Raw genomic sequence first — 17,483 nt, 5'->3', positions numbered from 1 at the left:
GCGCATTAAAGTCGAAGCGGAAAGGTAACTACTAACTACAACACACCCCATACACAGCTTACTACTTACTATTTGTGTAGATGAAGCACTACTTCTTTCTACACGTCACCTAAATAATTAACTTAATACCTTTTTTGGTTCTTGCTTTTTGGTTCCTATTCCAGCTTTGCCCCTAGATATGTGCGTTTGAAATCGGAAGATTGGATTTGCTTTGAATTGAAGTAATGCAATTTTTTAACTATTCGCTTAGTAGTTGAAATGGAAAATTATATTTAGTTACATAGTTAATTGCGTACATACATATGTACTTTGTATTTGCATTTGTAATGGTAGTTTTATTTTGATGCCTGCCATACTCTTTTGTAAACGAATTTTTAAATTTTTATTTGGAATGCTTTAGCTTGAAAAAAGTCTAGAAAGAAAATCTTTAACTAAAATGCCCAAATGCATATGGGAGATGAAATGAGATTTATTGAAATCTGAAAATGTAAAAAGAAGACAAAGGCCTTAATAAGGGGATTCCCTTAAACTCGTAAAGTCAAAACTGTGTAAAACTCGTAATATTACGAGGCTGTTACGGCGGTGTTCCCGTGAATAACGCAAATGTTTGAATAGATGGTTATAGAGTCACTGTTTGACTGATTAACCAGGATTTTGAAAATAAACTTTTGTTTTGTAGTACTTTTCATAACAGCCCGTCAGCTCGAAAGAAAGCTAAAATATAATTAAAAAATCCAAAAGTTGCCAGGAAACCCAAGTTAATGTAGTTAGTGGATGAAATCCTTTCATTTTATTTATTTTTTTTTTATATTTCTATATAATTTTTTATTCGATTTCTTTATCTTAAGACATATTTATTTAGTTTTTTATTTAATTTTTCACTTATTTTCATTATTTTACCATTCGTTTTAGTGTAAAATGTTAGGTCCTCGGCAACACTGAAGTTTACGAGGTCGTTTACGTATCTTTAGCTCGTGGTTTTACAGGCAGCTCTTTTACGAGGCTCGTAAACTTGCGACATTTTTTCTCGAAAGCGATTTAAATTAAAAATTAAAATAAAATTAAAAATATGAGCGACGGAGCGTTAATTGAGTGGGGTTGTGTCACGCGGAGACTCTCCAGATGGCGGACATACATTTCGTACATCGGGGGGTCTAGTCTGCTCAGATAGGAGTTGAGTTTGCTGCAGTAGCCAGACCCAAGTTGTCCAGTGTTACGCGGGAGCCCATTTGAGCCTTGCTATGACAGTGATATTCCGGTGACATCATAAGGCATCCCTTGGCTCTCCGAAGTGCTATGTTTTGACAAGTATGTAACTGCATCCACGGCTAGACTTCGGCCACCAATAGCCTTGCATGCTGCCAATAACGTTTCTTGGCCTTTGAGGACTTTGTTGCGACTCTGTACTTTATTGGCAATTGCCTGGCTTGGCCTCCTTCGTCGAAGTGGAAAAAGGTTTTCTGAGAATTTGTAGTGAAGAAGTAGAAAGTTTGGAGAGTTAACCGTTTATTTTCGAGCATTCCCGGGCGCCATTATCGAGCAATCGTCAGCATAACAGATTTGAAATATAGTGGTTAAACAGAAGCGGGGAAAGGACACCACCATGTGGGGCCACCTGTTTAATTTTTCTTGGTTTGCTGGTTTGATTGTGTGTCTTCTAGCAGCGTGGAATGGCTGGCGGCGTAAAACGCCTTTGACAGATCCAACGCTAATAGGACTGTTCTCTCACAGGGGCGGTTTCGGTTTAGGCCACGGGTTATCTAAATGTTTACGGGACTACTCCCCCCAGATGCCCGAAATAATGAGGATAGCCATGAGCAAATTGAGGCCTTGGCGAGATAATCTACTACCGCAGGACCCATTTTTTTCAGGATCGGCAAGTAAATTCTGTCGGCTTAAATGGCTTTGAAGGCTTTAGCCTTCCCGATGGCTACCTGATCTTCACAGCTGGTCAAAGCAAGAGGCGCAATGGGGGTTGGTAGTTTGTGCAGCCTTATTGCCACTCGACGTTTGGCTTTGCGCTCCGTAGGATGCAGCCTTGAGCTGTCGGCTATAATAGCTCGCGCATCTCTCCGGATCCGTCGAAGCGTGGCCATCTAGTAGGCAGGTATTTTCAACTAGCGAATTTAAATATTTTGTCGTGTAAATATATCTTTAGTAATGTGTAAGCATATCTCCCGTTTTTAAAAAGGTAAAAGATGTTCCATATATAGTCAAGCATTTTATCGGCACAGTGAGTTTAGCTATTAAAAAGTAGAAAAAACATAAGTTCCATGAATACATCGAATTAAATTTAATGCTATTCTAGATTTAATTCCTATTATTATGTAGTAAATTGTACAAGAACTATGTATTTTTATATAATTTGGTTTTATTTTCTATCTAATTCTTAGGTAATTATTATTCGGCTCCTTTTAGTTAGTTCGCTTGTTTGGTTACTTGCATTCTAATGTCAGCAGAAGCAAAAAATATATTTTTTTCTTATTACTCTCATTAAACATTTTGCATGCCTTCCTTATACTCCCCAAACAAATTTTTCACTACTGCTTTGCATTACTGCCATTTTCATACGTGTTTCCTTCTGGTAAATTGCGAATGTTTGTGCGCAATATCAACATTACTCATACAATTTGTTTCTCTTCTGTATTCATTTTTTCTTACATGTCTTCTCACTACGCTCCACATCCTCCTGCTTCTCTTCCCTCCAACGCTTTGCTGTACATTTTGGTGGATGTGTATTTATGAACTGTACAGTCGCCGTCATCAACATTACCATTCTCAACGCAGTGCGCGCTCACAAGACATCAATCCGCCGCATCATCATGCAGCCATATTAAACAACCGAGGCGACGCTGGAAGCATTGAGAAGAGTGGCGGCCTACTGCGACCCTCATCAACCTACTATGAATACGAGACAGTGCAACATAATGTGAGTCCAGCGGCAGCGGCAGCACAGCATCATCAACTACGTAGCGGTAGCCTGAAACAGAATGGGCATCACTCGCCGATTACGGTGAATGGTATGCAACAGCATCAGCAACAGAAACAGCACCAGCAATACAACAGCAGCAATAACCAACACCACCACCTCCCACAAAAACAACAACACCAGCAGGCGCAACAACAATCAGGTCCGCCACCAGCGCAACCGCATTGGAAGGCAGCCGCCTTAAATGGCTTTTCGCCCGCCACGCTCAATAGCAGTGCACGCAGCCGCGGCCCATTTGTCACGCATGTGACTATACGCGATCAGAGTTCGGCGGCGATTGCCGCGCAACCCACATACCAAACAGTACAGAAACAGCAGCCACAATTCGCAAGTGCTGTCGTTAGCGGTGGCGCGCAGCCGCATGCGTCGAAAGTGTGACTATAGGTGCCGGAGCTACGCCCGAGGCGTGGCGGCGAAGTGCAAACAAGCTGGGAGATGGGGAGCAGCGGTGCGTGCGCTAGACGACGGGAGAGCGATGCAAATGATTGTGGCAATAGTGGCAGCAATGATGATGGCGATAATGATTACGATGATGTGGACGCAGATGTAGTGGAGATTTTCTACCTGGCCACGGAGTGTTGAAGCGGACTGCAATGTTTTTCTAAGTCAACAGCAAAAGAGGAAAATTTTACACTTACATACATATGTAGCTATTGGCATTGAAGCAAAATCCTTAAATCATGAGACTGTAGCGAAGCGAACAGAAATCGAATTACAATGCAGCTGACATGCAATTACGAAAGAGAGGAATTTTTTATTATAGTTGTGTGTATATATATTATTTGTAGTATTAAGGGAATTCGAAATGATAACAGTGAAAGAGCTGCAGTATCGTAAAGTGAAAGAAGTATGATTCCGCATCATATTTGGCTCGGAATTGTACATTTCAAAATTATTTTTTGTTTTAATTTCCGCTTAGAATTTTGCATATTATGCAATTAAACAGTATTTTTTGTTCATTTAAAAAGCGATTACGTTCTCACTGTCACGCGCGTTCTTAAGGGTGAGCGATGAGTTGGAAAGTCTAATTGAGAAAATGAAACGAATAAAAACCACAAAAATAACGAAACGAAAAATTAATTAGGCATACCAATGTCTATTAATTAGTAAGTTTATGGCTAAGAGTTAGGTTGGAAAAAAAGATTACAATTAAAAACGGCGTTTTGTCAACCATTTATTTATGAATATGTAGTTTTATTACATACATACATACAAATTTATAGTAGTTATTGTAAACAAGCATTAAATTTTGCTTTGAGAAATTATGCTGGAAAAATATGCTGCTTTAATATTGTTTTCTTTTTTTTTTAATTTTCCTAAGAAAAGATTTAAATAAATAAATGCTCTTTATGGAGTTATATTCTAATGTGGTATAAAAATATATTAAGCTTAAGGAAAAAAAAGTTAATCATGTTTCTTAACTTAATTTTTTTGTTAAAAATTTTTTGTATTCCAACTATTGGTTATAAAACATTAACTTGTAAAAAAATGCGCCCACATGCATATACATATACAAAAATTAAATACAAAGCTCGTATTTAGCACAGAAAAAATGAAGAGTTTTTTTGAATATCCAAAAAAATAGGTTCTTATGTACATACATACATTCCATACAAAAGCGATAAATGCATTTTAGCGCTGAAGAATATAAAAAAAAAACTAAAAAATAAATAAAGGTAATTAACTTAGGTTTCCCAAATTAAGTTAAAAAAACACGAAAATTAACACTATTCCAAAAACCATAAAATACTGAATGAATTAAATAGTTCACGCAGTAAAGCAACTTTGGTAATGATGAAATCTGTGGACATTTGGCAAAACAACTTCACTTGGGTGCCTCTATTTTTTTTTTTGTTTACTACTAGCACTAAATCGTTGTGTTGCAATGCAAACTTAGGAATTTCTTCTTCTTAAAATTCCATATCTTTCACTTAAAGTTATTTGAAAAATATCGACTAAAAGGTCTGAAATTTTTAGAAAAAGGTTTTGCTTAGTTTGCATGCACACGGCCCAATATTGTAACTATTTACAATCATAAATGTAGTTTCAGAAGTCCTTTTAATTAATAAAAGCTCTATAAAAATATAGAGTTGTTTATGGAAGTCTATTGTTTTTTTTTCATCTAAATTCAAACCTTCTAGAATAACATAAGTTGTTTTGTCAAAAGCCCACAGAAGGTCTAATTTTAGATAGAATTTCCTTTTAACTCCCTACAATAGTCAGCAATTGTTGATGTAAATGGTCAAAAACCATCAAACTGCTAGAAATATGCACACATTTTTTTTTCTTCCTTTGCCAGCAATACTATTCACCACTTTCTATTATAAGTTCTTTGTTACTAGAATTTTTGGTTTTTTTTTTCTTTGGAAATTAATTGTTCCATCCATAAACATGTGCTTAATTAAATATATTTATGTTGTTATTTTTCTACACTGTTTACATTTTTCAACCGCTTGGTGCGAGTGTGTTTTTGTTAATTAAAATATGCTTCAGCGTTCTCGAAAGAAAAGAGATATATGTATTCTAATTACTATTGATTCTAATATGTACTTGAACTACTATATAGTACCGCTCCTATTACTAATTTTGTACTTAAATACATGTATTTATGAAGCACACGGCAATATACCGATATTGTTTTCTACTAACTAACCACATTTTTCCACCTATATCAGTTAATATTTATTAATACTTATATTAGAAAAAGACATGTCTGTATTTCTCAAATTGCCATTTGTATAAAAAAGATGCGAAACTAAAAAAGACGAACAAGCACTATTGAAAATACAGCTTTAATATTTTAAAAGGAAATTAAAAAAAAATATATTCTGTTAAGAAAAATGGACAAAAGGAATTAAAAAAACTTACGAAAGTTTTGTAATATATTCCGAATATTGTACACGCACCCTTTGGAAAAGGAGAAAAATGAAAAAAATAAATAAATTTGAACAATTAAATTAAACGGAGCTACCACTGAATCCATCGTACGCATACATACATACATACATGTATTACGCATTATGATGCACCTAAATATATTTACGTGTAAATACATGAAAGAAAATTTTCGACACGTTAAGGTCCCAGTCGTTTGTCGTCTTGTAACCATAATTATCCCAAAATTAGCCCACTTAAGCTCCCCTGAGAGTGTTTAGCGCACTCACACTCGCATAAATCATTTTTCATTTCGTTACCTTAATATAGAAATAGTCGTTTAAATGCAAAAAAGCTATAATGTACTAAAATTTGTTATTGCCTAAACCGATGTGGGGACTTTAATACGATGAATCATAATTAATGAAAAAGCGAAGTTTGGATTTCTATATTACGGCAACGATTTGCTTATAATTGAACCTTGTGTTTTTAAACATACATATGTATATGTATAACATACATATGTACATGTACATTTGCAACTTGCGTTTGCACATTTGTAAATAATAAACTTATAATTTTTATTTTCGGTTATCGTATAGCATATGTACTTACATATTTATATGTATATATATTTATGTATTTACAGGCGCATATCATATTTTCTGATTAAGTACTTACATACATACATTTGTAAATATGTATGTTTGTAAATAAGATCATGTCACATGGTGTATGTCCATCCATAACACAACAGTTCATTTTCCATTTATTTTTTGTTTATGTTTTCATTTGAGCTTCGTTGTTTGTCAAGTATTTTTAATATTTTGTTTTGGTTCGTGTTTTAATTTCTTTTGTTGTTTTAATTTATATACGTACACATGCAAAATAAAGTTTGCAATACATACATAAGACCGTGCCTAGTTTTAACTACTTAATATTTTTTTTAAATACATAGATACTTAATCGTAACTACCACTACTACTTAGTGATTAATATTGCTCAGTATATACTTTTTAGTTGTAATTCGAATTCAAAAATCCACTAAATATAAGTTAATGTTATAAGAAATGAAAATGAAAACGAAACATTTAAAATTATGCTAATATTAATAAAGAAAATTTATTAAAACAAATTTTATTCGGTTGTGCTTTACGAAATGTGAGTAACGAACTTGACTTGCATGTGATTTTAATCCAAATACGAAAGAGTTTGTAAGAAGATACAAAACACGTTTGAAAATTACTAAATCTTAAAACACAGAGGTGGTTTCTAGAGTCCGAATGAAAGTTAAAAAAAAAAATAAATCATATCTCACTACCGGTATTTTATAACTCGTCGTAAATTTCTTTGCAATAACTTAATATAATTCAGATATTTTTCGACCGGTATCTTTGGATTTTTTTTTCAAGTCATTCGTGTGCGTGAAGACGACTTAAAACTCTTTGTATTCTATATTTCATAACACGTATTTGACGAAAAAGAAACAAAAGTATAAATCGTTTTCAGCAATACGAATTAATATAAGGTGATAGCAGGAGTACAAAAACAAAAATTTACATGTATTTTGTTTTTGCTTTGGCGGCATAAACTGTCAAAATCTGTAAGAGTGTGTGTAGATTTTCAAACAAAATTTTTCAATTTGATATCAGAAGCCGTGCGGCGAAACACATACACAAAATCAGCTGAGCTAGTAACACCACCTTATATAAATTCGCCTTGAGCAATACTTTTTTGTTTTTTTTTTTAATGCTTTATAAAATTCTTAGCATTCAGATTCATGGTTTGCCTTTTCTCTGCTCCCAGAGAGTACTCCTTTAAAAAACCGACAAAGTGAGTGAGAGCAAAACCCTGGCGAACGTTCCCAAAGTGAACAAAAAGCAAACAATATGTTCGGGAACATTTATAAGAGAACAAAATGGAAACAAAACCCTCCGGAACGTTCTGGCCTGAAACAAAATGGTATCAAAAGTCTAAGAAACTTTCTCGCGAAGAACAATTTGGAAACTAAAGTCTCAGCAACATTCTGACAAAGAACGAAACGAGAAAAAATCTTCTCTGAACTATTCGTGAAGAATGGAAGCGAGAACAACATTTTTCTCATAGCGCCGCATTAGGGTGCGTTCAGAAATGAATCAAGCCAAAGCATCAGTTACTTTTATTTCTAAACTGTAATTGGTGGAAAAGACCAATACGCGCAGGCACGGTTTAATAACGAATTGGAACTTATTTGCTTAAATAAGGTATATCCATCAATTATAGTTTAGAAATAAAAGAGACTGATGCTTTGGCTTGATGCATTTCAGAACACACCCTTAATTTGAAATGTTTGAATATTAAAAATAAAAAATCTCGGGCCCCTATATATAAATTGTAATAATTTAAAAGCATGTGATCAATTGAGAGTTTCCATTTAGGGTTTATATAATGTTTAGAGTCAGAGACACGGTTTCTATAAAGAAAAACATGGTTACTGAATGCATGCGCATTGTTTTCTTTCAAAATGCAATTGTAGAAAACAAGTCATACTTTTGAGATATTTCAGTTCCCTTAAAAAGCCCGGTCCCAGGGCTGAATTCACCCTAATGATGAAACGATATGGAAGTTGAAATGATCCAGCTTTCCTCTGGCTTAGAATTAACATACGCCAAAATGAGCGATAAAAAACTAATCACAGTCGCTTATTGAACGAGAAATCGACATGCACATAACCATGGAAAAGTAATCGAATAAGAGTTGATTGTTGACTCAGATGACTTCTTGCAGAACAACGATTTTCATAAACTGTTTGGATCCCTTTTACGCATTGTTCACGTAAGTATCGCCCCATGAATAAGTTTTCCAAAGCCTGTAGTACCTACTGTCTGACCAAAAAAAACTAAAATACCTCATCTGATTCACGCTTCATTCGCCCTATACTTGAATTATCTAGGGAACATTTTTACACCCGGTTCTGAAACCACAAAAAGGTTGACCCTGTCATATGCGCCAACTACTGCGGTTTCAGCCTTTTAAGCATCGGCTATAAAATTTTATCGAGCGTATTTTGTGAAAGGCTGACATAGACAAACTTATTGAGCTTTATTAGCGTGAGGTAAGTCCACTATAGACCAGTTATTCACCAAATCTTGGAAAAGAAGAGGATCGACCACCATAACCACCAGACTCCCACCTTGCCCGTTTTAGAGCTACCTTCGATAGTACGATAAGAACCTCCCTCACGCCGCGATATCTGAATTTGTTATCTCTGCGAAACTCATACGGCTGTGCATAATGACGTTAAGCAAGGGCACTAACCATCTCAATTAAAATTAGGGAGATCTCCGAATCATCCGATGCGAAACAAAATTTCAGATAGGACGACTCACTCTACGACATAATTAATCTCTGGTGGTGGAGAGAGCAGCAGAGCTGAATCTCTCGGGTAATTTTTTTACAATGGACTGTATATTTGTTCTATCAAATTTGATAAAGAAGCAAAGCAAATGGGCACCCTTTTTTCTTCATGCTCTGCTGCTTATGCTCAACTTGAAATCTATTGAAGTGCTATTGAAATTTTGTAAGAAAAAATTTTATTTCATTTGATTTAGTAGTAATGAGCACCGAATAGTAAAAATTGTGTTCTTTGAACGCGTAATGTAGGAAATTCGCCCAAATGTTCGAATAGAACGTGATAATTTCAAATACGCTCATACACCCGTCACTCTTGACAGTTATAATTTCGAAAAAGTGGTGGACTTTGTTTATTTGGGAACCGAGAGTACTTCTGCCATGAAAGTTTCTCATAAAAACTGTTCTTCGTTCGAAGGCGACGGCATCAAGACGCACCCCACAAATGGGAAGAGAAAGTCGGCCATTTTTGTACTTTCCGCCTGAGAAGAGAAAATAACATTTCCATTTCTTGCATGGTGAGTATTTCAGCTAGTTTTTACATAAAATATATGGTAAGTAGTATCCAACTGTGCCCATATGCATACATATTTTTATTTAACCTTTCTACTAATGATTTTTTATGCTTATTTATAACAAATGTATTTCCTAATAAAAAACAATTGTATGCACAAACATACAAGAAGTAATCATCTCTAAAAACACCAAAATTGATTATATAGGTTCATTAGCAGCTATGGCATATTTCTACGATCACTTCCACCGATTACCGCCGCCGCCGCCCCTTCCTTTCGTACTGGTCTGTGCATTCTGTGCTTGTTCTTCCTGGGCTGCTAATTCCTCATCTAATAGAAGTTCGAAATTGCCCAAAGCGTCCGCACTGGGTATTTTATTCCAGCGCACACTACAACGAAAAAAAAAACAAAAGTTAGCCGCACATGAAAGTCAATCAGAATAACTAGATTATAAGAAAAATAAAAAATAAAAAACAGGAATGCAATATCGCACTGCATTCGCCATATTCCGGTTCCACATCATGCGCTCAGCCTGCATAGTAGTTTTCCAGAACATTTGGTTTGCAACCCTGCTTACAGACGCAGATTCCGTTTTTTTTTTTTTTAATTTTATCAAGACAATTGCAGCTTTTCGTTGACCTTAATTAAGATTAAAAATAAAGCGTATTTAATTGTTTGACTTACTCAGGTACACCGTCCGGCGGTAACACCACCGATAATATATTATCAATTAGTTTGTATTTTAATATCCGATCAGTGACTGTTGTAGATGTGAGTGAAGGTGAGGCGTTCACTTCCACCAGCCACGGCTTCAAAGTGTTGTCTATAATTATATCGTAGCCATAACATTCGAAACAATGGCGATCGCTGGCCATTACCGGCGCTACAGCGCGCAATGAATGCACAATTAGCCAGGCGATGGAGCCGAAGAGGCGATCCGTTACCTCCTTGCCGCGTGTGCCCTCCAAATAGAGTGCCAAATTTTGCACCGACCATTTGCCGCCATGCAAGTTGTTGTATTCACCCTACAGAAAGGGAGAAATGAAATAATGCGAAGGAAGGAAGGAAGGTAAGTGTCGTCATGCAGTAATGGATGTCCTACTTACGCCATGTTTTTGTACGCTCACATTCGTCAAGTGCACATACATATTGTCCAGTTCGGTAACGCTTGTATCATATTTGACTGTGCAGAAGCGACAGAAACCTTGCTTGAAGAGATATGCCTTCAGTGGACGAAATGACGTGACTAGCACATAGAGTCGGAGGTCGAATTTTTTACCACCAATGAGCAGCGGGTTGTCAATATATCTAAATGTAGGTGCATTAAAATTTTAATTCTGTTTATAGTTTAAAAATTTACTTCGAAATCACATAACTCTCCTTAGACAATTGCTGGTGGAATGGACCTTTCGCTTCACGCGACCAACGCTTTAATTTCGATAATTTATTTATGAGAAAAATGCCGGCACCTTGCGATTTGCCGCACGGTTTCATAATCCAAGTGCTTTGCGGATTCTTACGATATTCCTCAACAAACATGTTATAATCTGAGCAAAAACAAATAGAAAAGATGTAAATTGAAAGAGCGTAAAAAGGGATTATTAAGTATGTAAACATAATAATAATAATAGATTGGCGCTTACACATATTTTAGTGTTTAGTTGGAGGTTTGCCATTGCCTGCCGAGGGGCGACCACTGTTAAGAAGAAACCTTTTTTCTAAATTTTTTTGCGATGCTGCTTTAACCAGGGCTTGAACCCAGGTCCTACGGAGTGGAAGCGCGCACTGCTTACCACTACACTACAGCCGACGCTGTGTGTTAAGAACAAGCAGCGAAATTAGAGTAAAACATATAAGTCGTGCTTTCGTACTTTTCAGTAAAGAACTATCGAGTACCTTGCCAGTAACAAAATTCCGAGAGTAAGTCAACATTTGGTCTCCGTGGGATATATGTATATACAAGAAAGTACTAAAACCCTTAACTAGTAACAATTTGCAAGTTTTGTGAACAGCAGATTAATTTATTATTTTCCGAGGCAATTTCCTAATGAAAATGGCATTTCCTATCTTACCATATTATACAGGGACACCCTAGCCACCCCCTCTTATATGGAGGGAAAATTTTTTTTTGGTTACAAAACGCAAAAATTTGACTTCGAACCGGAAGTGGATTAAATTGACTGGAAATCCATTTTTATTAGACATATGTACATTCTTTTACTACACATTCGGATTCTGAGGATAAAAACCTTTCTTCTGGAATATACTTCCGGTTAAAACAATGGACTTCCGGTCTGTTTCACTAATTTACGTTGCAAACCGGAAGTCAGTAACACGACCAAAAGATAGAGTATCACTGACTTGGTAATTCATAATGTTTCGTTTTCCAATAAAAACATTAGTGGTATTCACCAAATTGAGCAAGCGGTCTGGCAGTCTGGCAAAAGAGCAGATGAGCTCAAGCAACGACTGTGGAGAACGGACATTTGACCGGACATTTGGAAACTGGCCCTACTGTCCTTAATGTCTGGTTACCCCCAGTACATAATTATCGACGATTTCGACATCGTGTATATAACATATGATCGATAAACCAGTCGCCGTCTATTTTAACAAAATTTAAAGGAGAGTAAAACAACTTCGTATGGCCATTTTCTTCAAGTACAGTCATACGAATCAGAAAAATTCGATCTTTATTAAAAGATTTCGTATTATTTTGGCCTAATCGCTTTTTCTGTTCAAGTACTGAAAGTGTAATGGTTCTAAAACTATGAAAGTTGGTATTTATACTACTAAGAGTATTAGCAATTATTGACGGGCAGAACAAATCATTAATCGCACTTAAAGGTACTTAGGCTCAAAACTTTTCAGCGTCCCCTTGTACAAATGTATGTATTTGCATAGAAATGCTAAATGCAGATAGATTATTTAGATAATAATATTCACCTACCAGCCGGCAAAACAAATGTTATGGGAATAAAGTCCAGATACACATAACGCGGTGCACCCGCAGCAGTTGGCTCTGAACGTTCCGCCAGTGGGTTGCCCTCACGTTCGAGATCCTTGCGATAACGTTTGATATTCTTCACCAATAAATCCTTGCGCGACAACTCATAATGATTAGGAAAGTGATTAATCATTCTGTAAGTTATTAATTTTTACTTCCTTTTTGCATTGATGTACATATGTATGTACATTAGACTGCATAACTCACCCATTTAAAAAAAATAACGGTACTGTTTTTCCATTGGAATTAAAAAATCTATTATATTCTAAGACTTGCACCAAAATATTTCGGAGAAATATTAAGATTTACGTGAGCTCGACCGAATTGAAAATACCTCCAAAAATTTAATTCAATTCTCATATAAAAATTTAATGTAATCGTTTTGGGACCACCTGTGAGATAACATCTTTCATTAAAAAAAATAATTATAAAAATCGGTTAACGTGGTCCAATGTTATGCGGTAACATATCTACATAAAACAAGAAAAATATTCCGACGAATTGATAACCTTTCTCCTTTTTGTAAAGTCGGTTAAAAGGAAAGGTAGGATGAACGAGCGTCATTCCAAGTAGAATTCAGATGTGTTCACATTGAAAAAAAAATAGGACGTGAATGAGAAATAAAAAGAGTGGGAAAATATCTTTCCTAAATCGGTATAGTTTTGACGGAGTTCTCCAAGTTTTTCTTAAACCAATCTTAAAAAAAAATATTAAAAAAAAACAGCATCAAAAATCGCATTACTACGATTACGTTGAAAAACAATTTTAATATTTTTATGCAGATTTTTTAAGCTTAAACTGTTTTGTCAACTGAGAGATTTTTTTTATTCTTTAAGAAACTATTTTTATTCATAAAAAAAACTCCATTATTGGAGGTATTTTCAAATCGGACACGTGAATCTTAATATTTTGGTGGACGTCTTCAAATATATCTAATAAATTTTGTAATCCCGACGGAAAAATGCAACTTTTTTTTAGGGATGCAGTCTAATTTACATACATACATATATATTTGTTATTAACACGACAGAGATACTCACTGATTATCGTGCATGCGATAGCCGCTATCGACGCTGAAAATATTCCGACATGTCTGCACGCCTGCCCAATAGAAATGCCAATCATCGTCAGGGCTTACTTGCGTCCAACCGCGTTTCTCGAAATTATTCACCAAAACTGATTTGTCCAAATCTGTGCAAAAGCTCACACGCAGCCGTTCATGTGGTACCGCATTGCTAGTTCTGTTGTGACGGTGTTTTTTCAATTTAAGTTTTTTCCACATTTTCGAAATAAGGATACAAACATACAAAAACAAATTGTATTTTTTTTTTAGCCACTATTTCTTCGCTAGGTCAGCATTGAGTACTATTCTTAAGGCAAAGGTATGCTGTGAATGCATAAACTAAACTCACCTGCCATACATTTATGTGTTTCGATTCGTCGATTCTATTTAAAAAGAAACCTTCACGAAATTATATTATAAAATCAATCGCTATTTGCCGGCGATTTATTTATTTCTTAATATCCTTATCAAAGTGGATTTCGGTGCAATCAAAGCAATTAAGGTCCGCCAATGCTTCGCTAAACGTTCTATTTACGGTCTATATTTATTTATGCTTAACTGCTTTGCATCAGTGTGTACTCATGTATGTGAATTTTTCGGCGCGCCAGCGGTTTATTGAACCAACATCAGCTCCTGTTGCTAATAATTTTGTGTTGCTAAGAATTTGTATCACTATTCACTAATGCGTGCATGTACTTAGTATATGTATGTAACAATATTTCACTCAAAACATGCGCCTTAACTTGACTGCCTGAAAATAGTTCGTTAAAAAATAATAAAAGAAAAACATGTTAGAAATAAATATTATTCAATTGAAATGGAACAACTTACGGGGATACCAAGGTGAATTATTTCAAATAAGAGTGTTCGTGTTGAAACCTGGCGATGGTTATTGTTTTCCGGCCAAAATATGTTCGTGCTGAAATGAAGAATGTGCAACAGTCCAGTTCTGGTTATTACCCAGCCAACCAGCGGAGTCCGCAGGGGGCACAATTAGGACTCCCTGTGCGGTGCACTGATGCTCCTAGGGAGGCTCCGAAAAGAGACCCAAAGAAGTGTATCCGCCGTAAAAAAATTGCCCAATTTACACAATATTTTAATGTTTGGCCGAGCTTCTCCGCCGATTTGTGGCGTGGCCTTGATGTTGTCATAAAAAGGGAGGGACCTACAGTTTTACGCCGACTGCGAACGGTGATTGTATTTCTATGAGAAATTTTTTCATTGCCTGCCTAGAGGACCGCTCTTAGAATTTCTGTTTATGTTGGTTGGAAACCTGGCTCGAACCCAGGCCCTGCGGAATGTTGTCGCGCACTGCCAACCTATACACGAGAGCGGTCCTTTCAATATACATATGTATATTGAAAAACTGTGCATTTAGGACTCCATAAATGAGTGATTTCTGGGTCCGAAAAAGCTCACTCAGATAATCTGCTAAGGCTTCGTGGGGAATCCACTAATCTCCTAAGATTTTGTGAAGCAGACTCCTTAAATCATCCGAAGATAACCCAGATGGAGAGTTTTGGGAGTGCTCGGATAATAGACCGAAAGAAGGCTTTACTGGTTTTCAAAATGCTCCTATTTTTTTTTTTTTGTAATGAATAAGCATGATTCAATAATGAAAGGTTTTGTAAGAAAAACTTTCTCTCGCTCTAATTTTATCAATGACACTCCCACCCTACTCCTAAAAACAAAAACAGTGATATTTCTTTTCCAAATTTCTTTGCAAGTTTTAAGAACATTTTTAAATTGTTAGTAGTGAAATTTTTACTTTTTAAATTTGAAGAAATGTTTGTTCTGCATTCGCTGGCGCCAACAAGACAAAATGGGTGAGAATCGTTGGACTACAGAAATTCAATGTTAAGAGACGAAATTCCCTTAAATGCCGAAATGTATTTGTCGATATTCGTGGAGACCTCTTGATTCTGCCAAGTCGCTGTAAAGTAAAGCGATCAATGAGCCAACGAAGGTATTTAGGTATTGTACTCCACGACACAATCCTGGTGTCTCCGAATGAGATTTTGACGGTTTAGTCAATGGCGCGATGTAATTGCACACTTAAAAGGTGTACGCACGAGGCGAATGTTGGCTGGCGACCAACTTTATTGAAAGCGATTAGCTGAAAGTAGAATGCAAAGTTGAACAATACAAACGCCTTTTTATGGCGAATATTTTAATATTTTTTTATATTTTGATATTTTTAGTCATTCAAATTTTTTTTCGTGCAACCCGGCGGGAGTTGAACGCAAAAGTTGCCTGAAAAATCGCCTCGTGCGAAAGCCCCATTACGCCACTTCTCATTTGACGATGTAGATCACGTTCCCTATCTCAGTCGTTCAGTAGCTGCGTGCTCTGAGTTCGTCCGGCACCAATCGCCAACTGCGGCTGTGCAAGCCAGTGTTGAATATTTTCCCCAGAACATAAAAAGTGCGACATCAAAGAATTCGAAACAATCGAGCCATAACCGCGAAAGAAACGTAAGCTCCAAATTTTTTTATTTGCCGTTTTTTTGTTTAATAAATATTGCATATTTTCCGCAAACAAATAGCTTCTTCATGTCCATCAACTGGCAAACAAATACAACAAAAAAAAAGCTGAAAGTGGACCATCCATTCTCGAGTTATGCGCCATCTGACGTACGCAAGTTTGGTATAAACATAGAAATATTTATTTTTAATAACAATAGGGGGTTATATTCGATGTAAATAAGCTTGTTTAAATTAAATAATTAAATCAAATTCGTTTTTGTTTTAAAATACCACCATTCACTATTATCCACACGTTTTTATAGAATTTAGCTCCCATTTTAGGAAGTGTGATTGAATTCTTCCCCTTTTTCTTCTGCTTCCAAAAACCATCCCTGTGGGTGGGAGTGCCAAATTTTAGAAAAAAGCTACTTACAAAACCTTTAATAATTGAATCATGATGAATAAGTACATATTCGATTTTTTTTGATCATTTCTTTCTATTCTCTGAGATATGATCAAGTATTATTTGAAGAAGATCTAAATCGTTGATGTAAGTTACACGATTTATGGAAGATTTCAAGACCTGCGCGTAGTCTCTGGATAAGAACCACAAAGTCGATGTCCTATTATAACGAGGTATAAATCGCAATTTAGCGATTGAGAAAGTGGTCCGGCAGCTAACATTAAGGTGCGATAGTGAGCAGTTAAAAGTAGCCTGCAAGCATCTCATGTGCGCTAATTACCGCGGTATCAGCTTATTGAATGTCGCATATACGGTCTTATCGCGACAATTGGGTGATAGGCTGAGGCCCACCATCGACGAACTGACATTCCCGTTTCGGTGTAGCCATACACCAAATCTTGGAAAAATCCCGCGAGAAAGAGATTTTCGCAAATCATTGTCTTTTTGAATTCAAAGTCGCTTTAGACAGCGCAAAAAGGAGCTGGCTATATGTTGCGATTGCTGAATTTGATATCCACGAGAAACTAATACGGCTTTGTAAAACACCCGCTCCGACAGCGTTGTGAAAGACCTGTCCGAGCCGTTGTAACCAAAATAGACTTCAGACATCGCAACTGCCTATCATACCTTCCAAGTTTGATATGGAAGCAAAGGGCGTGGGCCTGAAGGTGAACGAAGACAAAACGTAATAATTTTGAAAAGGTAGAGAACTTCGTA

At 36.1% G+C, this 17,483-nt stretch overlaps 2 protein-coding genes across 3 annotated transcripts; one reads left to right on the top strand and one right to left on the bottom strand.

Annotated features, from left to right (window-relative positions):
- The first annotated feature begins 2,731 nt into the window (after window positions 1-2,731).
- On the top strand, window positions 2,732-3,367 carry LOC118753598 (putative cyclin-dependent serine/threonine-protein kinase DDB_G0272797/DDB_G0274007). The gene has a single exon (XM_036488483.1). It carries the CDS (start codon window positions 2,732-2,734, stop codon window positions 3,365-3,367), a length of 636 nt encoding a protein of 211 aa, XP_036344376.1.
- Window positions 3,368-9,469: 6,102 nt separating this feature from the next.
- On the bottom strand, window positions 9,470-14,870 carry LOC118733765 (probable tubulin polyglutamylase TTLL1). 2 transcript variants are annotated; one of them, XM_036463304.1, is made up of 7 exons: window positions 14,188-14,870; window positions 13,816-14,016; window positions 12,719-12,909; window positions 11,129-11,315; window positions 10,875-11,076; window positions 10,453-10,793; window positions 9,470-10,157 (listed from the first exon to the last, which is right to left on the bottom strand). In XM_036463304.1, exons 1-7 carry the CDS (start codon window positions 14,196-14,198, stop codon window positions 10,007-10,009), a joined length of 1,284 nt encoding a protein of 427 aa, XP_036319197.1. In that variant the 5' UTR covers window positions 14,199-14,870; the 3' UTR covers window positions 9,470-10,006. The 2 variants fall into 2 exon arrangements, with proteins under 2 accessions (XP_036319197.1, XP_036319196.1); XM_036463303.1 differs by lacking the exon at window positions 14,188-14,870 and having other exon boundaries at window positions 13,816-14,057.
- Between the last annotated feature and the right edge of the window lie 2,613 nt (window positions 14,871-17,483).

Source organism: Rhagoletis pomonella, unplaced genomic scaffold (assembly GCF_013731165.1).
Source record: "Rhagoletis pomonella isolate Grant_MI unplaced genomic scaffold, Rhpom_1.0 Rhpom_scaffold_00002, whole genome shotgun sequence".
In the NCBI taxonomy this organism is placed as follows: Eukaryota; Metazoa; Arthropoda; class Insecta; order Diptera; family Tephritidae; genus Rhagoletis; species Rhagoletis pomonella.
The sequence above is the reverse complement of the archived record's forward strand: the minus strand, read 5'-3'. Positions and strand labels throughout refer to the sequence as shown.